The 23919-nt window shown below is 33.8% G+C and overlaps 3 protein-coding genes across 3 annotated transcripts; 1 reads left to right on the forward strand and 2 right to left on the reverse strand.

Annotated features, from left to right (window-relative positions):
- Positions 1-946: 946 nt before the first annotated feature.
- LOC115968754 (protein DETOXIFICATION 46, chloroplastic-like) lies at positions 947-7513 on the reverse strand. The gene is made up of 14 exons (XM_031088249.1): positions 7010-7513; positions 6012-6106; positions 5718-5826; positions 5423-5478; positions 4820-4875; positions 4285-4423; positions 4004-4141; positions 3847-3915; positions 3629-3739; positions 3242-3370; positions 2704-2781; positions 1533-1604; positions 1376-1438; positions 947-1293 (listed from the first exon to the last, which is right to left on the reverse strand). Exons 1-14 carry the CDS (start codon positions 7431-7433, stop codon positions 1177-1179), a joined length of 1656 nt encoding a protein of 551 aa, XP_030944109.1. The 5' UTR covers positions 7434-7513; the 3' UTR covers positions 947-1176.
- Positions 7514-10506: 2993 nt separating this feature from the next.
- LOC115968755 (F-box/kelch-repeat protein At3g23880-like) lies at positions 10507-12043 on the forward strand. Its single transcript, XM_031088250.1, has one exon. It carries the CDS (start codon positions 10622-10624, stop codon positions 11777-11779), a length of 1158 nt encoding a protein of 385 aa, XP_030944110.1. The 5' UTR covers positions 10507-10621; the 3' UTR covers positions 11780-12043.
- A 2333-nt stretch (positions 12044-14376) lies between these two features.
- Positions 14377-21372, reverse strand: LOC115968756 (protein DETOXIFICATION 46, chloroplastic-like). The gene is made up of 14 exons (XM_031088251.1): positions 20834-21372; positions 19909-20003; positions 19085-19193; positions 18878-18933; positions 17889-17944; positions 17096-17234; positions 16815-16952; positions 16663-16731; positions 16462-16572; positions 16101-16229; positions 15464-15541; positions 15048-15119; positions 14885-14941; positions 14377-14807 (listed from the first exon to the last, which is right to left on the reverse strand). Exons 1-14 carry the CDS (start codon positions 21309-21311, stop codon positions 14706-14708), a joined length of 1689 nt encoding a protein of 562 aa, XP_030944111.1. The 5' UTR covers positions 21312-21372; the 3' UTR covers positions 14377-14705.
- Between the last annotated feature and the right edge of the window lie 2547 nt (positions 21373-23919).

Consider the following 23919-nt stretch of genomic DNA (forward strand, 5'->3'; position numbering starts at 1 on the left):
AAATATAAATTATTTCTTCTTCTTTTCTTATGCTCTTTTTGCATAAGAGGAATAAATATATATATTTTTTAATTTCATTGCTTCTATTTCAAATTAGAAGATCAAGAGATTACTTTGATTATTTTCATTTTTTATTTTATTTTGCTAACTAGAGGTTTGTTTGATTTTGATCCAAAGTTCAGTGAGTGCTTTTATATTTTACAATTTTATCATTGTGTTTATATTTAAAATTAACTACATTATCATTTAAAGAAAATATGATGTGATAAAATTATAATTGAAAGTGTGTATATAGAAAATTTAATAAGAAATCCTTACAAAATTTAAACTCAAATAAAATGTATATTAAAATAATGATATGCATAAATGTGGCCTTCCAAAAGCTTACGTATCAACATTGAAAGAAATCAATCTAAAGTCAAAACTTTAAATTATATGTACATAACTTAATAAGATATCTAAAAAATACATGTGACTACAACCCACCCTTGTAGCTGTGATGATACCTCACCAAGCACTAAGTGGATAGATGTTTATTGGGGGAGGGGTCGAGTTGTAAGGTCAACAACATATTAATGTATGTATTTTTTAGAAGCACATACATTGGTACGGATATAACATGTGATACAAGCAATTTCTGAAAAAATTATAGCACGATACAATGAGTATGACACTGGTACGACACGGATACAATACTCCAAATGAAGCATCCGTGCTTCCTAGTGTATTTCTAACAACCTTAGGAGAGGGGGAAAAAAGATGACTGGTTATTTCTGTCAGTGCTGTTAGGGCACTGAAGGAAAGGACTAAAATGGATGGCGTTTTTCTAAATAGGGACTAAAAGCGGAGAAAATAAAAGGTAGGGACCAAGGTGAGAATCGCCTGAAAATGTAGGAACAAAAATATGATTTTCCCCCAAAAATATATACAGAACAATACAACAATTGACAAACAATTAACTTGCTTTGGTCGAAAAAAATACAAATGTCACAGTTTGAGGCCGTACATTTCTTCTGATTTTAGCCTCATTGAGCACAGAATCACAATTTATCTTTGCCTAGAAAAGATATAATGTAATGTCAATGTTTTTTTATAATTTGTAAATTCTGTAGGCTAGAACCATGAATTTGATTCCTGCCAAATTTATTTACCATTTTGTTCATGTGGATTCCTAAACTAAGCAGCCCTCAGCTTTTCCAATTTGCCCTGATCCAAATCTCCCTGACCCAAATCTTCAGAGTAAAGCATGCCATTGGGAGACAGAAGGCGCCGAAGTGAGAGGAAAAACCGAGCCTGGAAAACAAAAATTGCATGTAGGCAAAGAAGTTCAATTAGATAGTGTAACACATATGCAAGCAGGGGATGTAACTCTTACCCATTGAAATCCAATAAGAACGAACCAATAGCCTGTCAGACCATATCCCCTACTGGTCACAAGCTGGGGAAAAGAAAGATAGGAGGGACTTGTTAATGCATTGTGAGCTAAAGAACATGTAAAAAGGACACCAGAAGAGCAAGAAACAGATCTGTACCAATAGTACAAGTGAAGCTACAGAAAAGCATCCGCTCATTGACAAACTAAGAAATTTAAGATCCCGTCCAGCCTGCAGAAAGAGCAAACTTTATTTATAATTTGACAAGTGACTTTTAGCCCCAAGGCGAGGAGAGGGGGAAGGAATACAGACACTTCAATGTTAGAGTTTGTGCATATCTTATGCAAGTAACTTCACCATATTAAAATGCATTTGATCATGAATTGAATGGGGCCTCCATCTCAGCAGAGCCATTTTCATTAGCAGGTCTAGGTTCACATTTCAGGCCGGCATGGTGTTGGGGAAATTATGCATCACAAAACCATGATAATGTGGGCTAGGGCTTTCTTGCTATAATCGGGAATTACAACAGGATTCCCTAAATTCAGCTATATGTAATTCATTGAGCAAGAAACGCAACCAAATTAATGGTGGTTAAACATATTCCGGTGGTATAGGTGTTTCCAAAAACAAAAGGAGACCATGATATAAGGGTAACGACATTCATAACTTATTTCTTGTGAAGAACTTATTTATTTGTGATAGTACTTTATGAGTATAAGATAGGGGAAAAGCATAATTGTGTATGCCCACCTTGTCCCACATATGCAACCATTTAATAGTTGGAAAGAGGAAATATAGTAAATAAGTAGCCAACAGTGAACACCAAGTGGCCAAATCATGCACAAACTGCAAAGAACCCTGTGCTTTGTTTGGGGCTGCGGGGAATTCCTTGATCAATATAGTGCAGGCCCCTTTTTTTGGCTTAAAAACAAGTGAGGGAAAGGGATTGAACCCAAGTTCTCCTCTATGGGAGGACCGGGCAATACCATTGATCCACAAAGCTTTAAGATGTCATGAATATACACAAGGGGGGTATACATTAGACCTTTTTGTGACCGTATAATTCAGGCAACTACTGTAATTATGAGAAAGCAGGAGAAAAAACCAAGTCTTTAAAGAGAGCCTTCTATTTCATCCCCATGTTCTGAACAAACTCCACAATACTCGGCATAGCACCACTAAAAGATAAACAGAGTGGATACCTCAACTGGCACCTTAAATAGACATGACTCTTATATCTAGTTTCAGCAAGCTATGGTCCAAAAATAAGCAAATGACTCATAAGAAAAACACAACGAAGTTCACATTAAAGTAAAACCAAGCATACCAGCAATGTTCCCTCAAGGCTGAGAGTTGGGGGTGTGACAGCTAATGCCATGAAGAATGGAATAAGAACTTGGTGCATCTGCAAGGATACAAGATTAAACGTTAACAAGAATCAGATGAAACATACATGACCATCTGCAAAAAATTTTGAAAGAGTATATGTTGTCCTCAGAATATCTGCACCTTAAATTAATTTCCTCTACCTTTAACTCAGAACTTAAATAAGATTATATATAATGTTAGTCAAAATTAAGGTAAAAAACATGAAATACCAAGGAAACAACACAGACCTGATAACTGTCCAGGTGTGAGAGCAATGGTAATTTTAGCTTTCTCAGATTTATTTCTGTTATAATACTTTTTGAAATGATAGAAATCCATGTATGAAATATCACTAAAAAAGATGAATAGTCAGCATAAAAGCACTTGTCACAACCCATTTAATACAACATAATTAGGCCAAAAGCAAAAAAGTTCAAAAGACCCATAAAAATATTGATACTACTCATAACAGACAAACTCAAAAGGCAAGAACTAACCTCATGTATGACATTCTGATCCTGTGTAAATATTCTGGGGAACAACCAAGGAACAGATGTTCCTACAACCCCTAATAGCAATCCAAGTATTGCTCCAATGATGACTAGAGATTTTAGCAACATTCGAGCCTGTTTGATTTAACTAACCACTCAGAATACTCTCAACAAACAAAAATAACTATAAATTATTATGTATATATATGTATATATATATATATATAGAGAGAGAGAGAGAGAGAGAGAGAGAGAGAGAATCAAGAGATGGGGACCTTAAATTAATCATTCATCAACAAGATGTGAGATAAAACATGATTGTGCAGTAACACTACAACCAAGAACTTAGAAGACTGTAGCATCATTAAAAACAGAAAAAAAAAATTTGCTAACCTTTTCCAAACTTCGATGAACTCCATATATTAACTCAGGCATAAATGACTGAGCGGTTTGAGCTAAAGGTTCACCCCATACTGTACATGTGAGGAATGTTTGAAACATGACCTAGAGTAAAGGGTTATTTGTCAATGCAAATGACCATCAGTTTTCTACATAAAGGAAGTCAAAGAAGGGAAGATAGTATTTAGAACTCAAGTGTGGGCAAAACTAACTTGATGAGCGGCCATGGAGTAGGTGCCCAGAGACGCGGCAAAATATGTGAGGAGGGAGAAGAAAGCCACCTAAAAAATTAAAATATCTCAGATACAAAGAGATGATCACATGAGACCAGATACAGCTACAGAATTGAGTAATACAATATAATGTAACCTTAGACATCATTGTTAAAAACACCGGAGCAGCAAGCCCAAGTACTGTCAGAAGTTCATCAGGTGATGGAACAGAGATGGAAAATGCATTGTACCCTTTCTTGTTCAGAGCTTCAATCATCATATATCCTGCAATAACCTAGAATAAATGCAGGTGAGTAGCAATATAAAAAGAAAGCAAGTGCATATCTGCTTGGCTGCAATGAGAATTCATCAATAACAGCATAGGATAAATAATATTTAACCCAAACAAAATAATATATAATTTTTCATTCAACACACCTGGGAGGCCATTGTAGCCCATGCTGCACCAGCAATACCATATCCCAAGAAACTGCACAGGACTATATCACCAATGCCATTTACAACACTAGCCACCGCCAAAGCCTTCAAAGGTCCCCAGGAATCTTTCATGCCAAGACTGGGAAACGAAAAGAGAATATCAGACACAAACTTAATGAGGCAGCAAACATTCCCAATTTCATCAAGCAGGCTAATATCTGATTTGAGATGAGCAAATTGAACTGTATCACCATCAAACACCAAGTTTCCCAACATCTTACAAACACAAATGAAACATAATTAATCATTGTTAAAAGACTTTGTTGGAAAAAGGATGCCTATAGCACTGACTAAGGCGTTCAAAAGGATGCAAATAGAACCAAATGAGGCATTTCAGAACTAAAAAAACTTGTATAGTAGTTCTAATATAGTTAACAAATAAATGTACCACCAGGTCAAGAACAAGTATAAAAAACCAGGTAAGGCATATGACCTCATTCGGTAGAAAACAAAAAGAGATAAAGCACATTATCACCTTGCACTCTGAGCAACCCATCCAACAAGAAGTGCAGGCCATGCTAAGCCTCGAATCTACCATCACAAAAGATCATATAAACAAATTAAGGGGAGTAGAACATTAAATTTTGCAGAAATGCAGCTAGAATCTTCCAACAGGTATTTGTTCTCGTGAAAAAAAAAAAAAAAAAAAATTCACACGCAAAATTCAGCAGCAGATCATATGAACAGCCGAGGGAAGTCAGCAAAGACAAAAAAATACTACATACCAATGCATAGATATTGATCCATCATATTCATTCATATGATAAATATGAATAACAACAAAAGATAATTATATTACATACTTCAGATAACACCATCTTGACAACTAACAAGTATACTCAAGGTTTACAATACAAGATCATTCTCAAGTATATCTAACTTTCAAAGGAGATGGTTTTCAGAGCGAAAAAAAAGGGTTTTATATGTTATTTATATTTACCTATTATTGCTCCTTTTTCTTATATAACTCTGTTTTATGGTTTAGCAGTACTGAAGCAAGAAAATCTGCACAAAAGGAGTAGCTGAAAATCCTGAAATTATTTTAAGAACGCATGAAGGACTTAAAAAGAAATTGAACCTGAACATATGTGTTTGCTGCAGGTATGAGATGTGCATTCTTTGACCCAGTAAAAGCTGAAAAGGCAAAAATAGGCAATTCATCAGTCATTGGATTTTGTCCATTTAGATGGTATATATGTTGGTGAAAAGTATCAATCAACTGAAAACCCAAAGACAATAGAACAATGAACTTTTCAATAATATAAATAATAACCAAAAGATGCCCCAATATTCTTCTTCTGGTTTTTTTATTTTATTTTATTCAATTTATTTTCCCTTTTTTATAAGTCAAAAGTTGCTCCAATTTTTATTACCAGTTAATACCCATGAACCGAAGAATCTTGTAAACAAAAGCATCAAGCAGCCACAAGTCAATCCAACAAAGAGCAAGATAGATATGTGATGCTGCACTTCTTTTTTATCCTACACCAATGACATCTTGTCAAAAAATGCAATGTGCAAAATTGAAAATCCAAGAGAAACTGATTAATACAAAATAATATCCAACACCACAAAGTTCACAGTAAAAAAAAAGAAAGAAAAGTAACACGCCTATAATTCTCCCACCATAAATGCAAAAAATCCTTTCACCTGTTTAAGAAACTAACCTGTCTGGCAAGTGCAGTAGCAACCATATTCGAAGTAGCAATTGAGAGGAACATGAATGAATAACTCAAATAATCACATACAACTGTTGCCGGCCCTGTCATTCCAAATTCACAATCAAATAAAACCATCATTCAACTCAGAAATTTTCACCCCCCCCCCCTCCCATAAAAGCAAAAAAAAATGTGAGCGCGAAGCTGCAAGCACTCACACACACGGAAAATTAGACCAACCTAATTATAGTATGCATGCTTAAGTTGAATTTCTTTTTTTCAAGTGAATTTTTTTTATAATTTGAACTTCATAACTTTTAAAAAGCTCAAAAAAATTTAATAAATATTTCCTTTAAATATAAATGACATGACACAATCTAAACCACGCTCACAAGCGAGTTTGCTTATATGTTGAAAGTGGGTAGAACTTAAAAGCACAGTTGTAGAATAAAAAGTGAGACTTTAAAAAACGAAAGTAAAACCAAATGAAATAGAAACAGGATCCACTCAATTTCAAATGTTGTCCATTTGGCCTATTTTATTGTTCATATTAGATTTTACCAATCTAAAAGTGTGTAGTCCTGTCACTTTATTTAAAATTTTAAATGACGAGACAAAATACTGTTAGATTCAGACAAATAAAAATCTAAACCATGAAATTGACAATTTCGGAAATGAAGAGGATCCTTAACTTACAGGAAGTTTATATGTACCCATTTTACTGAAAGCTTCATTTGGTCAAAGCATGTAGTTTTAAATGAAGCTCTACAAATAAACTAAAAAAACCGAAAGCAAAAGCTGTTGCCAAACACTTAGGCCCGGTTTGGTTACGGTGTTTAAACAACTATTGTTTAAACACTCCTATATATATTTCTACACACTTTTTTCACCAACACATACTTTCACAAAACTTAAACAATATTACTAGAAATCTCTTACCAAATAGGATTATTATTTCATTTGCTTATTTGTTAAGTGAAACTTAGAAAATTAAGAGAGAATAATACCTAAAGCAGCGAGCTCAATGGAGCTACCCTGACCAATAACAGCGGTGTCAATGAGACTCATCAACGGTCCGCAAATCCAAAGCGCAGTGGCGGGCCCAGTAAACATCGCAATCTCCTTCATTTGCTGCCATATACTCTGACTCTCCATTTCCGATACCTTAATCTCCGAAACAGAGGCAATATCACTGCCGTTTTCAATTTCGCGGGGGCCATTGTTATCATTGTCTCTGTTATTGCTAATGCAAGAAACAGTTACTATCCGATTCCGAAAGCTTTTCTTCGTCGTCGAAATGAGTGACAAATTAGAAGGGAAGAGAGGGATGGGAAAGCGAGGTGGTGGTGGTTGTGGTAGTTTGTTGAAGAAGAAGGTTGGGTTTTGGAAGAGAGGACTAGTGCTGTGAGATGTTAGGGTTTTGAATTGCATTTTTTGGAGGCAGAGAAAACAGAGGAAACTCTGACTCAGGTGAAGAGAATTAAAAAAATTAAGGAACTGAACAAAGTACAACGACCGAGACAAGAGAATAACAGGTGATGAGAGAGGGAGTGGTTGCTTTTTTACTGTTCATCAGTTTCCAAAAGGAACTACGTGGACGAGTAACAGACGTTGGCGGCTTTTTTTTTTTTTTTTTTTTAAATGGTCACATAACCCAACTTTTTTTTTTTTTGGGAGAAAATGATAAGAAAATTTGATTAATTTAAATCAGATTGAAATACAATATCCAAATCACTAAATAGTTCTTCTATCCATACATCAACGTCTACAGATAAAACTACTTTTTTAGTTAGTGCGAGAGCTAACTTATTCTCCTCCCTTCGAACATGCTAGAACTGAAAAGACTGTAAATCTCACTTATTTAGTTTAGGTAGTTCTTTTACCCATATATCAGTATCTACAGATAAAACTGCTTTTCTAGCTAGTGCGTGAGCTAACTTATTCCCCTCTCTTTGAACATGCTAGAACTGACAAGACTGTAAACTTAACTTATTTAGTTACTCTATTTTTTATATTTAATAAAAAAAATTGGCTTATTTAAATATATGTCTTTTTTTTTTCCTGGTCTAAGGGAATTTACCTAAGTAATTTCAAAATGATATTCAATTAGTATTAGCAAACTATGAACAAACAAAATACACAAAATAATTGTTTTTTAATAGATTGTAATATATTTATTGTTGCTTAGATTAATTATAGTTGCTAGGTAAAAAATAATACAAGAAAAAAAAAATCAGCTTTCAAAAAAAATTTATAATATAACCTAGAACTTTATTATTTCCTTAATCAAACAAAAGAGAACAATAATACAATCAGCTTTACAAGTATTGAGGATAACTTTTAGAGGTTCATGCTTATTAAAACATAAATGGCTTTTGAACTTAACGATAAGTTTGGCAGCAATGTAAGTTGCAGAATTAAGACTTCTCCTAACCCAATTAAGCTTACAATTGAAAAAAAGATTTGTTAATTTAAGGGAATTACGAATAATATTTACTAATAGACCAATCGACTAGATCACCCTTTGCATCGAGGCCGTCAACACAAATTTGGTTAAACCAATGTAAATGATCTAAGATGGCTGTTGGGCCTTATAAAAAAATGGCTGTTGGGCTTACCTTAGTGAGACAATTATCAATTGGCTTAGTGACATGCACATTTAGGAATACGTGAACTGCTCCAATTTTGTATGCCGTAGAAATTTAAGTAAAATTTCGACTAAATATATGATTTTATGTGTTCTAGAAGAAGAAACAGAATAGTTAAACAAGAGGAGTTTTTGCTCATAACTCAATCAATCAATATTCCATTAATCAAGTATAAATTTATATGGCAAATGTTAACCAGCATAGCATAGATGCTTGTTAAGGTTGTACTAAAGTGGGTTTTATTTAATAAAAAATTAAATAAAAAAAAGGACATAAAAGTTAAAATTAGTTATTTGGGTTATTTTAATTTTTTTTTCCCTCTACAAAGTTGGTTCCACACTAAAAAAAATGACATAAAGTTGAAGAAAAAAACAAAAAGCTATACCAAGAAAAAGTCAAAAGTTGTTAACGGGCACCTTACGGTGTCTGTTAACACAACCCTTTATTTATTTATGGGTTGTGTTAACGAACACCACACGGTGCCCGTTAAGCATACCTTTTTTCTGAAAAAAATTGTGTCTTCTTTATCAATTTATGTTACTTTTTTAGTTTACAGGTACTGTTTTAAGATATTTTTTACTTTTTCTAACAAATATTTTTTTTTGTTTTTTTCTGTCCTTAACGAGCACCGCGGTGCTGGTTAACATTCTCCTTTATTTATTAGTAAGTTATACAAATAATAAGAGCCATTTCACTTTTTGACTTTTGTCTCCAAAAGAAGTTCTCTCTTCTCTGCAATAATTTTTTGATGGAAAATATTTGACTTTAATAACCAATAGAAAGATGACATGTGTCCGCCATGTACAATATACATGACTCACTTGTTTGATTGGTTAAGTAATTCATGTACATTACATATAATAAAGGCAAAAGTCATATTCTCTTTGGAGTTCTTTGTCTTTGTCTTGGTATTGGAATCATCCTTTTTGTATTTCATCAATTAGTTTCCTAACCTTAAAGCCCTTTTTTGGATTGATCCAATTTGTGTCGTAATCATCAAAAATCGATTTTCTAAGTTCACCTCCTCTATTTCCTTAATAATTAGGCTAGATGTTATGGTGTAAGTTTGATACCACAACTATTTTCATAATTTTGTCACAACTTATTCACGTGACAATTTATGAGTTGTGAAATTATGGGCTTGTCAATTTTTTTCCCACCGCTTAATGTTTATAATTTTGAAAACGATTCTGAAAATGTTTGTCACAACTTAATATTCATTTTTTTTTTCTTAAAAAAAAAAATATGAAAATGTTTATGGTAATAGACTTATTCATATGTCATAATTTCAGGTTATGCTTGGGCTTAGGCCCAAGAGGTCCACTTGCTGTTTTGCCGTTGAACGTCAAACTACCCTGCCCTAGGTTGGACACGGTGCTGGCTTCCACAGTGACCGTTGAAATCTCTATCTCTTCTGTATTTTTAGCCGTTGAGATACATACCTGTACCTTGACGTGGCAATCTATTTCAAAATTCAAAAAATTGTACCTCTTGATCTGCGTCGCCACGTGTATTATTTTTGTTTTAGTAAACAGTGTTTTAAACGGAAAATTACGAGTAAGATTTATCATTTATGTAAAAGAAGAAAATATGTAACTACTAAACATACAATTAATATTTTTTTAAGTAATAATTACAACGTGCTATTAATTTTGTAGTTTGAACATTTCCTCCCTGAATTTTCAAGAACTTTATATATAGAGAAGTTTCAATTCAACTACAACACACTTGACATAACCAATATTTTTTAGTAAATTCTAATATTTATTAGAACAATAAAAAAAAATAATAATAATATTTTATACCATATCAAATATCACTTTCTAGGTTTTATAGAGTAACCCTAGTTGCACTTGCACCAGATGTCCATCCCTTTTTTCCTCATATCCTTTCCCATCATATATGACACAAAAACAAAAACCTAAACCTTAAACCAGACAGTCTTAAACTTAGTCCTTCACTGCCTCCGTAATGTCTCAAGCTATTCGCGAGCGTGTTCCAAACGACGTCGTGGCAGACATCCTGGGTGGTCTACCAGTGAAATCCTTAATCCGATTCAGCTGCGTTTCGAAATTTTTGAACTCCATTATCAGCGACCCAACCTTCATTTCCACACACTTCAAGCTCAACCTAAACCAACCCAAATCATCAATATCCCCAAACACTCAGCCTGGTTATTATCTGCTATATAAGACTTCATCTTCCAAAGAATTGTGTACGGTTTTTTGCAATAACGACGACTACACATTGACCCAGATTTCCAGGTTTGAAATCCCCAATGTTTTTGACAAGTGCAGCGAAGTTGTTGGTTTCTGTAATGGAATTTTCTGCCTAGCTAGTTTTGACAAAGATCTTCATCATATATCATATTTGTGGAACCCAAGCATTGGAATGTTTAAGAAGCTTCTAGCTACTCGCTTGACCGGCGAGGATTTTAGGATTGTTGTTTTTGGACTTGCATATGATTGTCAAAACAATGATTTCAAGGTTTTGAGGCTTGTGGGCTTTTTTGGAAGAGAAGCTGAGGCTGAGATTTACAGCTTGAGGATGGGTTCCTGGACAAAGGTTGTAATATCGATGGAGTCGTTAAGAGGCTATGAACCCAACATTGGAACCATTGTTGATGTTATGCCACCCTGTGTATTTTGTAATGGAGCTTTGCACTGTACGGCATTTACTCGACAAGGTCGTTTCATTTTGTCCTTCGACGTTAGTGATGAGAGGTTCCGTGAGATAATGATGCCTCGTGATTTTCGTGATGGAATCATTGTAATGTTTGAACAAGTTGCGGTGTTCAAGGGATCGCTGGCTATTATTGTTTTCTCTCATAATTTTCTCAATCTAGGCATTCCGGGGGGTTGCTTATGCCACATTTGGGTTATGGAGGAATATGGTGTGGCCGATTCTTGGACTAGAAAATTTCTGGTGCCATTAAGTGATTGGGTTTGGGAACCTCTTTTTTATGGTTGCACTGACAATGGTGAACTTTTGATTAAGAATGACAGTGGGCTGGTTTCAATTGACCCCGAGAGTCGAAATCAGAACATTCTTGCAATTGAAGATTCCAATTGGGTGGGGTTCTCGGCTAATTCAATGGAGAGCTTGGTTTTACTTGATGGGGGTAAGTAAGTGTGAAAATTAACTTTGGCTATTATATCACTTTCAGTTTTTCCATCATCATTGTGAAAATTAACTTTAGCTATTATATCTTAATTTGTAAGTTTATTTCGTTTGGAAACTATGTGCTTTTGATGCTGAAACTAAGGTTGTAATTGTTTCCACCCTTGAGTTCAAGAAATTTCTCAGTACGAATGGGCGAAGTTAGCTGAATTACATTTGAGGATTGACAGTTGGAAGCATTTAATTGAAGTGAATCTTATTGATTTTGTTTTCTCTTTTCAGTGTTAATTTCTTATAAGCAGATTTACAGCTTGAGCAGAGAATGATAGGCTTAGGGTTGCCTTCTGCTAAGAACATGTGTCCTTGACCCTGTTCTAATTAATTCAACCTTGGAGTTAAAGAATCACCTATGCTTTGTTTTTCTTCGTTTCTTTTCTTTTCCTAGGTTTTCTCAGCAACCAAACAGTGGATGTGATTAATTAGGATTGTGGGGAAAAAGCTGAATAACAATGAGTCTTTTTTTGTCTGCTTGATTTCATTCTGTATTGCCTTTATTTCAAGCCTTTCCTGTTTCCCCCCCTATAAGCCTCTCTGGTTGTTGAACAAATGTAAGGGAAATGATTGTTAAGTCAGTGTTAATCTTAGGTTCTGCACAACCAGTTAATCAAATTAACATCAGTAGGGATTAGAGAGAATGTGGAGGTTTCAAATATTAATAGTTTTGCTGTGTTTTTGTGTTGTATATAGGCAGAAGGATTGTTTAACTGTTTGTGCCTGTGTTTGGTGAAAGTGTAATTGTGGGTGGCAATGTGTACTGAGGTTTGGGAAAAATTTCGTTGAGTGTCTACATTTTAGGTGTTATCTTACAAGTAGTAACGAGACTCTTTAAGAGTATTCCATAGTACTTAGCAACTCCGAAATGTGCTGAAATGGGGATTTCAGATGGCTAAGCAATTCTGTTCTATTGTGCTTTCACTATTTGACCATGCCAAAACCCTTTAGTTCCATAGCTATTTGTGATAGAATATAGTGGTCACTTGTTCTCAAGCCCAACAACTAGGAGTAGCTGAAATTTTGCTTCCTTTTTAGAAGTTTAAAACAATGGAATCCTGATTGATCATATTTAACAGTGGCAAAAACAAAATATTGCTTTAATATCACCAGTAGTTGTTGATGTAACAATGACATAGGACAGATTTGAAGTACCTGGCATATGCATGTGTTGGACTTTAGGATTGGGAAAGTTGCGTTATTAGTATTATAATTATCTGATAGGTAAAGAATTTTTTTTTTTTTGAGAAACGGTAAAGAAATATTATATTGCAAAAAGACTACTTTATGTACACACAAGACACATAAGTATAAAGAATTTCAGAATGTTATTATGTATTGAAAAGTAACGGCTCTATGATCTCTAGAATGAAACCCCATGCACTAGACCAATCAAATAAAGAACTAGTGAACATGGCTAACATATGGTTATGGTGAGGGAAAGGCTTTGGGATTTATGCAATGCTTATGTTTGAAAAGGTATGATTTAATTGCAAAGAAGGCTAGAAAAGTGAACAAAATGGCTGCAGGAATTGCAATGTAGTAGTGCAATTTACTATTATTGATCCAAAAGGGGGAAAATGTTGTGGGAAAGCTGCTTGAAATAATGTACACAATTCTATACATTCTTTGAATGCACATAATTTTGTATATTTAAGTACACAATTTTTTAGTTAAATTACACAATTTTGTATATTCAATATACTCAAATTTTCAATTTTGTACATTCAATATATACAAATTTTCGAGGAATGTACACACTTTTGTATATTTAGAGTACATAATTTTAATTTTTTCAAATAATGTACACAAATTTGGTACATTCAAGGTATACTATGTCAAAGACTGTATACAAATTTTCAAATAACGTACACAATTCTCTATATTCAATGTATAATTTTTTTCAATTTTGTACATTCAACGTACACAAACTTTCAATTTTATATATTCAATATACACAATTTTTCAAAGAATATACATAATTCTGTAAAATGTATACAAATTTTCAAAATATGTACACAATTCTTTATATTCAAATTACTCAAAATTTCAATGAATGTACGCAATTTAGTACATTCAAGGTACACTATTTTTCGAAAAAAAAAATGTTAACAATTATGTAGATTCAATGGGCACAAATTTTTTTTTTTTTAAAGAATATGCATTCAACATGCACAAATTTTCAAAGAATAATTTTCAAAAAATGTACGTAATTTTGTATGAACGTAAATCCAACCTAATATCATGAATATCCTTCAACTTTTTATCTCATCTTCTTATTTATAAGTCACGGCTCACTTCAAATTCTCCTACTTTCCATAGAATTTCTGCGACTTTCTTAGCCACTAGTACATTCTTTAAAAAATTGTGCACGTAGAATGAAGACTTCACCATAATGTTCTCAGTGCGGAAAAGGTAGATATTTGAAAATCTTCTAAATTCAGTTTTCATAGTGATACAAATCTAGGACTTTAGTAAGTGAGCTCTGTATAAAGCACTATTTGTGTTACCAAATAACTTTCTCAAGCAACAATTAAAATTTTTTTTTCCCGTAATTAACAAATTGCAATGAAATTATTTATCATCAAATATATATTCACGGTTGGGGAAAGTTTCTTATGAATAGAGTAACAAACAATTACAAGAATAACAAGTACTAGAGATTATCTAGCACCTTTTGCTTTGGAGATTATCCTTTCCCTTATGCTTTTAACCTCATAGAGGCATAAAAAGAATGAATACAACGTGATGTTTAGCAGCTAGGTCAAAAAGATATGCCAATATGCGATAATAGGCTGCCGTTTGAAGGCAAGAATATTGGAATTCACTTCCTTTGCAACTTCATAAATTTCCCTGTATCATATACCAAAATATGGATTGGAATCTAAGCAGCTTTGAGCTTCTCCGGTTTATAGTTGATCATATTTTTGGACTGTAGTACACCACTAGGAGAAAGAAGGCGCTGGAGAGCAAGAAAAAATCGACCCTGAAAGAAAATTTGATGATGCAGATAAGTACAAATCAAAGATTTTTGCATGTAGGTGTTTGGGATGATAGTCTTACCCATTGAAATCCCACAAGTGCAAACCAGCAACCTGGCAAACCGTATCCTTTTACAAGCTGAAAACAAGACAAATAGGAGAGAATTGTTAATGCATAAAAAGAAAACCAAAGAGATTTTTATTTTTCTAAAAGGTCTTCAGTAAACCAAGAAATAGATCTCTACCAGCAGTAGAAGAGCACCCAAAGAAAAGCATCCGCTCATTGATAAGCTAATAAATGTTAGATCTCGTCCAGCCTGCACCATAAAACAGATAAATTGATGCTATATACATTATCTTATACAACTGAGTGCTCCACCGGACCTGTGGCCTCACACCACCACTAAGGTGGAATTCCATTTTGGCTATAATCCATTAGCAGGCAAAGCAAGTTTAGAACCAAGCAGCATAAGTTCATGGAGTTGTGTTTCTTTCTTTCTTTCTTTTTTCTTTATTTATTTATTTTTTATCTGTGAGGGTTGCTAATGTTAAAGTTTTGCTAGTTCTTGGTCCAACCACAGCATCAGACATGCAAGTAGAAAAAAAAAATCAAAAGGTAAAAAGTTCAAGAAAATGTCTGAATTTAAGTTGTCAAACATACCAGCAATGTTCCCTCTAGGCTATGAGTACAGGGCGTCACAGCTAATGAAAGAAAGAACAGAATCAACACCTTGTGCATCTGCATAGACACAAGAATCAGACAATATTCATGTTTCGTTAGTTATGTAAAAAATTAGAATATAATTTTACTTACTAGAGTTGTTTTCTCCAAATTTAATTCTATCCTTAATGTAAGTTACTTGTCATAATTAAATAAAATAGATCCATCTACCAGTGGGTAAAAAGCACAAAGACAATCATCCATCCAGAGCCAAAGACATACAAAGGTTATTTAATTTGCATTTCTTGCCGTTATTATATCTTTTGATGCATGGAAACTCAAAATGACCTCAGATCTAACTGAATGGAACACAAGTACCACAGGCTTAAGACATAAGTAGCACAAATTTGGTTATCTGATGAAATTATTTAGTGCCAATTTAGTGTATATAGCAGTTATCATGTCCCACTTTTGCAGTATCTAATTTGGTGCAAAGCTTAAAATGACAATCTCAGAACCAAGCAATATAATCCTCTGTCAATTGTAGAACAGTTCAGAAGATCATTAAGTATGAGAGCAAACCGTTGAAAATTTTAATAAATATACTTATAATTAAGTTCTAAACTTGGGAACTAACCTCTTGTATGACATTAAGATCAGGTGTAAAAAGTTTGGGAAGCAACCAAGGAACGGACATTCCTATCGTTGCTATTGCTAATCCAAGTATAGCTCCAATAACCATCAGTGACTTTAGCAGCATTCGAGCCTGTATGACATCATAAACCCATAAGAACACTTGCAACAAACAGAATTCAATATAGATACAGAATTGCAACTAGAACTTTTTATTCACTAGTAATAATATATTCAAAATATCCATTAGACCAAAGAAAAAAGTTAACACTTCAGAACTGATATCCTGACAAAACTCTTCGATCTTCATTTAAGTGACACAACCAAGTTTTAAGGTATGATCAGAAAAGATGAATATCACTAACCTTCTCCAAACTTTGGTTGACTCCATATAATAACTCTGGCATGAACGATTGTGCAGTTTGAGAGAGAGGTTCACCCCATACCACACACATGCCGTACATTTGGATCATGACCTAGAGTGATTTGCACATTGTAAAAACCATCAGTTCATTACAGATAGGGAGCACAACAAGGATGAAAGTAACTGTTTGAGTAGAACCAACCTGATGAGCCGCAACTGTATTTGTGCCCATAGCTGTAGCAAAATATGTTATGAGAGAATAGAAGGCCACCTGAACATCAGAAACACACAGATGCATAAATATATTCCCATGTGAGCAGATAAAGCAATTGAGCCGAGTAAAATATAACAAACCTTTGAGAACATTGTTACAAAGACTGGAGCAGCAATTGCAAATATCTGCAAAAATTCTTTGGGCGATGGAATGGAGATGGAAAAAGCGCTATATCCTTTTTGTTTAAGAGCGTCAATCATCATATAAGCTGCAATAAGCTGGAATATATCATATTGATTAGTGGCAAGTCTAGCAGTAAATTGTATTCTGTATATTGGGTAAATTAGGAATTTGCAACTAATAAAAAGTGATTGATGCATGAAACCATATATATTAATTGTTTAGTGTTCATTGAACATACTTGTGATGTCATTGTTGCCCATGCTGCACCAGTTATACCAAAGTGTAACATATTGCACAGGACTACATGACCAATGGCATTCACAGAACTAGCTACCACCAAAGCCTTCAGAGGTCCCAATGAATCTTTCATGCCAAGACTGGGAATCAGAAGAAAAACCATCAGAATACATTATATATAAGCAAGCACTGGATGTTGATTACATGATCTCTTAAATGTGGGGTATATCTTGGCACCAACTTGGGGGGAAGGGGGGATTTGAGAGGAACAGTTTCTTCCTTTAGGCTTTCTATGTTTCTTCTTATTACTCTTGTTAATTCTTTTGACCACAGGAGCTTCTTAGTTGTTGTGAGAATAAGATACTAACAACTAATTTTACAGTTTTTTATTATTATTTATAATTTAACAACTAATTTTACAGTTAGAGAGAAGATATCAACTCTTCATACTATTTTCCAATATCTCTCTCTTATTTCCCTATTTTCATAATCCTGCAAACCATGATCACTCACTTGGTTGTTCAAATTATTCAATGACAACTTAACGGAAAGGAGTATTTAATTAAGTAGCTTCAACAACATATAACCATAGATGAGATCTTGTCAGGAGAATTGTGTAAAAAAAACATGCAGCACCACATAGCTATTTCATATTTAACAAGATTAATATGGCAGTGCTTACAAGCTGACAAGTATGTACAATAATAAGTCAGAAATTATTACAAAACAATCACACTAATACACTGCCAACATATAAGTACATGATGCATGGGAGAAAAATATAATATTTGCACCTTGCACTTTGAGCAACCAACCCAAAAAGAATTGCAGGCCATGCCAAGCCTCGAATCTACCAACAAAAAAGATAACATTCAGTCAAAAAAGTCCTTAAGAAGAAGTAAGCAGGGAGTGTTTTAATAATCCATAGTAGTAGTCATGGAAAAATGTCAGGCAGAAGAATAAGGGTCTGTTTGGATAGAACTTATTTTGCTGAAACTTAAAATTTAAAACTGAAAACACTGTAGTAAAATAATTTTTAAATGTGTAACTAGTACCGTGGGACCCATTTTTAATGAAAAAATTGATAAAAAGTGGAGTTTGTAGGGCCCATAAACAGTACATAAGTCACTGTTCATGGCTGAAAAGTTAACAATATACGGCTGATAAAAAAAAAAAAAAACGCGGACGCAACGTGAACGCACTATACAAACACACACAATGTTTAAAAGAATTTGAAACCAAAATTAATTTCCATTTCTTTTTTTTAAAACAAAAAAATAAGCACAAATGGAGAAAATTCTATCCTTGCAAGTCTTATTGTTCTGAGCAAGTCGATCATCTGCTTGCATACCTGAATGATTGACTTAGTGTGTGTTTGTATAGTGCGTTCACGTTGCGTCCACGTTTTTTTTTTTTTTTTTCATCAGCCGTATATTGTTGACTTTTCAGCTATGAACAGTGATTTATGTACTGTTCATGGGCCCTATAAACTCCATTTTTTATTAATTTTTTTATTAAAAATGGGTCCCACGGTACTATTTACACATTTAAAAATTATTTTATTACAGTGTTTTCAGTTTTAAGTTTTAAGTTTCAGCAAAATAAGTTCTATCCAAACAGACCCATTGATTGTGGAAAAATATAAGCAGCAACTTAGAGCCAATATGTAAATGTCAGCCTTCCATATGATGAATATTGACAGTGGAAAGGAAGATATCAATCTTACAAGGTAAAGGAATTACTAGATTTTATATTTAAAAAAATTATGGAAAAGGAAATGAACCTGGACATATTTGCTTGCTGCAGGTACAATATGCACGTTCTTTGGCCCAGCAAAAGCTGAAAAAAAAATTACAAATTCATGAATCATTTGAGGGCCTCCACTATATAATTGCTCATTGCCAGTTCTTACTGACTAAAAGGTGGCGAAAAATTATGAACGATATACATCTATCCAAAAGTAACTAAAAGTTGGAGCAAGCTTTATTACCAGTCAGTGCCCATGGACCCAGGAACTGGGTAAACAAAAGCATCAAAGTCCCACAAGTTATCCCAACAAAGAGCAAGATAGATATTTGATGCTGAACTTCATTTTTATCCTGCATCAATACCATCTAGTCAAAATATGCAGCACAGAACTGAAAATGGCAAAAAAGGAATTGATTTCATTGTCAGTATCCTACTTGATTTGGAGACTAGAGAATAACTAAAAGAGAGTGGTAAGTGGTAACAAAGATTAAGCGATTTGACAAAATAAAGATACATTTAACTCCCCCACCCCAATAGAGAAAATCAACAGTAGTTAAACGCAAAATTGTACTAATACAACAATGCAATATATATTATGGTGTAAAATCTCTCACTATACATATGGAAAAAATGCATTATTAATCAATGTCCATACTTATTTGGTAGTCATCTGCTGCCTGTTATTCAAGCTATAACAGGAAACTGATTATGATTTTGTCAAGAATGTTGTGCATTCATGATATATAATGCACCTCTTATTCTCTAACTTGGCATGTGTTATTGTTTTTCCTAGAATATCTAGTTTTGAAGCTTTGAAAAACATAGTGGAGCTATTCAAATTCCAGAAAGAAAACATCGATAGACAACCTATTTTGACTTAATAGCCTAATGCCTATAAAGGATCAGATTAGCACAGAACATATATATTATAAAATTCCTGACATGATAAGGGCAATTAAGAATCCATGTATTTCTTTTACAAAGGTACTATTAATTTGTTAAAAACATTGTCTAGATCAATTATGAACAAAAACAGTAATACTTTTTACAGCTCAGAGAACTAACCCTTTTGGCAAGCGAAGTGGCAACCATATTTGAAGTAGCAATTGAAAGGAACATGAACAAAAGATTCATATTATCGCAAAAGACCGTTCCAGGGCCTGCACATTCAAAACCACCATCAAAATTGATCTACTTCCCCCACTCAAAATCAAATAAATAAACATCCCCCATTTGGCCATTAAGAAAACCAATTCTCATGTTATATGCTGAATTAGGTTCCATAATATCAAAATACAAATAATCCTACATAAATCTCAACTGAACTAATGAGAAATCATAAACTATCAATTGTCACAAAAGCTTCGACAGTTAAGAAATGGTGAATTCAATCATTTAATCATTCATTCTAACGTTCCCCTCACTTGTGGACACAAACTCCCTCTTAATAAGATGAGTCTAACACATGTGATTTTTAATTTTTAAAATGAGAGAGAGTTTTGACCTCACGCTACTTTGATACCATTACCACTTAGAAAAAGATTAATTGAATTATTTAACCATTCATTCTAAGAATAAAAGAATAAATTTGAACTCAAACTATGTATTTTGATACTAAGATAAATTACTACCACTTGTCACAATTTATACCCTATAAGTTTGGTGAATTATCGTTTTAGTCCACTAAATTCAAAATTTATCATTTTAGTTTGTTAACTTTGATAACTAACATGTTGTTTTAGTCCTTTGGTCCATTGCCATTTGAAAAGCGCCATTAACTCTCTTAAAACGGCGCCATTTTAAATCATATTTTAATGCTATAAACATGAAATGACGTCGTTTTAAAAGAAAACGTTATTTTTCAAATAGCAATAGACAAAAGGACTAAATTGATAGTGTTGTCTAAGTTAAAGGACTAGAATAAATTCACAATTATGGAGTATTGTATTTTTCGAAACTTCGAATTGAAGAAAAAGACTAGCTAAGGTACCTAAAGCAGCGAGCTCCGTTGAGCTTCCCCGACCGATCACAGCCGTTGAGATGAGACTCATCAACGGTCCACAGATCCATAGCCCCGTGGCGGGACCTGAAAACATCACGATCTCCTTCATTTGCTTCCATATGCTCTGGTTCGCCAAATCCTCTCTCTTCGATTCTACAACTTCCACCACTACTTCTTCTTCTTCTTCTTCTTCTTCGGAAGAGAGTGAAACTGAAGCGACATTATTATCATTTTCGAGCTTATCTTCTTCGATGAGTTCATGACTAGCGCTAGTGCAAGCTGTTAGGAACCGATTGCGAAGATTGTTCTTATGAGAGATGCGAATACTCTGCGGCGGCGGAGTGGTGGAGTTGCGGAGGCGAGGGGTGAATTGGTTGCTGAGGAAGATTGAAGGGCGAGAGAGTCGTTGGAGATTTGGGGCTCCGATTGGAGTGTGGGAAGGACGAGCTAGGGTTTTGAGCTGCATCGTTGAAGCTGAGAATTGAGGTTGAGACTGGAGAGAGAGAGAGAGAGAGAGAGAGAGAGAGAGACTGTGTACGAGAGCGGTTTATATAGTTCAAGAATAAAAATTTGAAAAAGATGAAGCGGTGTGAAAGTTTGGCGCGCGGCTTGGGTTTGGCTCTGACCAAGGCTTGAGTCTAATAATTTATGATTTTTTAATAATAATTATTGAGGTAGTATATATATTATAATTAATTTATAATGAGTTTATGTGAAAGTAATTTTAAACTAAGCTGTTGAAAATTATGTATCCTTAACCTTGCTTATATTGTTTTGATGTTATTTAGGCCTTTAGTCATTTATATTTGTTAACTTTATTAGTTTATAAGTTTGTAATTGTATAAAAAAATTTAATCAATTTGAGTTTTATTTTTCTTCCTTATTTTTTTGATAATTTTGTAATTAGAGGATGGTGATTTGAATTATTGGTATTTTTTTCAAACTTGATAAAACATTCATTTACATAATTTGTTCACATAAACTTGATAAATGGTTTTATATTTCGTTGGAGATTCCTAATATAAAACCATAATTTGAATGGAGCTTACATTGGGAATCTATATTATTGGGAATATGAGATATTTTAATAGAATATCTACTATTATTCATAAATTTGGTTTTTACATATAAAAAGTTTGTAAGAAATGATGTATAAAGAAAATTTATACTTTTGAAAATTAAATTAAATTTAAATCTACTACATGCATTAAGAAATAACTATTACAACCATTTAAAAAATGAATAGTTATTCCTTAATTTAAAGATTAGTTATTTCTATGTAATAAATTATCCATGTAATAAATATGCAACAAAATAAACAAATTTCTATTACACATAAATAATTATTCTATTATAAGAGCTATTACTACATACCGAACATACCCTTATGATTTGACTCATAAGATGAAATTAATTAACAAAAATAAGCTAAAGATGACATCTCTTGGTTTTTTTAAAATTATTATCATTGATAAGTTTTTTTTGTATATATGATTTTATTGATAAGTTACACACACTTTATAAGTATTAAAATCATAATTTCACATTTCATCTTAAGAAGAGAAGAGGAGAACCCGTTTGAAAATTACTTAGTTTCGGAGAGAAAAAGCTAATGAACAAACAAAATAAAATGAAAAATAAGCCAATAATAATGAACCGAATTTGACTTCACCGGATCGAAGCTCACAGTCACAGCTTGCGGCTTGGCTTACTGGCCGTTTGTACTTTGTAGCACACTTAATCCAACTACCTTGTTCTCGCGCCATCTAACTGCCTCAGAAGTGGGGCTCCGATCCAATATCCACGTGCCCAACTGTAATTCCAAGTAGTATAATCGTGGACAGTAAGATCCACAGCAAGTCAAACATAGGTGATACGACATATGATATGCTGACAAGTGACATGGTAAACCGACCAAAAGATTCGTACGCAAAAACAGCCACGGTGTCACTTTCCATTGGTTCATTGCTTTAATCTAACGGCAACCTTAACTAATTTTCAAACATGCTTCTCAATTTTGCCTTTGTTTTCAGCTACTTTTCCCTTCTTTAACCGCCCCAAACATAAAGAAAGCCACCAAAGAAAACGAGAACACTAGTATAGTATCAAATTTATTGTCTGCAAGTCATTCGTTGCCTTTGTTGCTGACCCCTTTTGAGCTACCTATGATTGATTGACTCTGAATTGTTTACAAAATTAGGATCGTTCCCAATCTACGTAGTAACTACCTTTCTTCGAAATTGTAAGATGTTCATAAAGTAAAAGGTAATAATAGGAATTATTGAGATTAATGTGATAGAATTGCGTAAAATCTTGTGAATCGATAAGCTAATTGGACCCACAAAGCATCACCGAAAATCATATTGGACCACGAACCATGGTGAGAGAGTGAAAGAGTTAGAGAGAGAGAGCGGGACAAGCAAGAAAGGAGAATTAGAGAGGAGAAAGAGCGAGAGTGATAGAGAATTGAGTTTTATTTTTAAGTATTAGTTACAGTAGTTGCTATTCATAACAATTTACTTAGAACATTTAAAAAAAAAAAAAAGATATAACTTGATTTTTGAGGTTTGGAAAGTTAAAATAACTTCTTTTTTTTTTTTTTTTGGTGTTGATAAACTGCATATTCATTCAAACAAACTAAACAAAAGAACAACGCATCTCCCTTACAAACCGACTCTAAGCTTGGAGGGAGATTGCCATTAGAAAAACAAAAATGGTCCCTAGAGTTCAAAGCAAATTTTGCAGATACATGGGCGGCATAATTGCTATCCCTCTGAACCCAACAAAAAGAACAAGACAAGAAAAAGGAAGATAAACTACGGATATTGTAGATAAGTGTGTTTAGAGACCAATTTGGGGTGTGATCTGGATGATTCAAGGCGTCAAAGCAGATTTTTGCATCTCCCTCGAAAATGACTGATCTCCATCGCTGTTGGGAGGCAAGCTAGACTGCCCATAGTAGTGCTGAGGCTTTTGCTGTCATGGGAGAACAAAGATGATGGACTTTTCCCCATAAGAAGAGCACCTCTCCCAAGTGGTTTCGGGCAACAACAGCTAAGGCTGATTTAGTGGAG

The sequence above is a fragment of the Quercus lobata genome, chromosome 11 (genome assembly GCF_001633185.2).
Source record: "Quercus lobata isolate SW786 chromosome 11, ValleyOak3.0 Primary Assembly, whole genome shotgun sequence".
Lineage (NCBI taxonomy): Eukaryota > Viridiplantae > Streptophyta > Magnoliopsida > Fagales > Fagaceae > Quercus > Quercus lobata.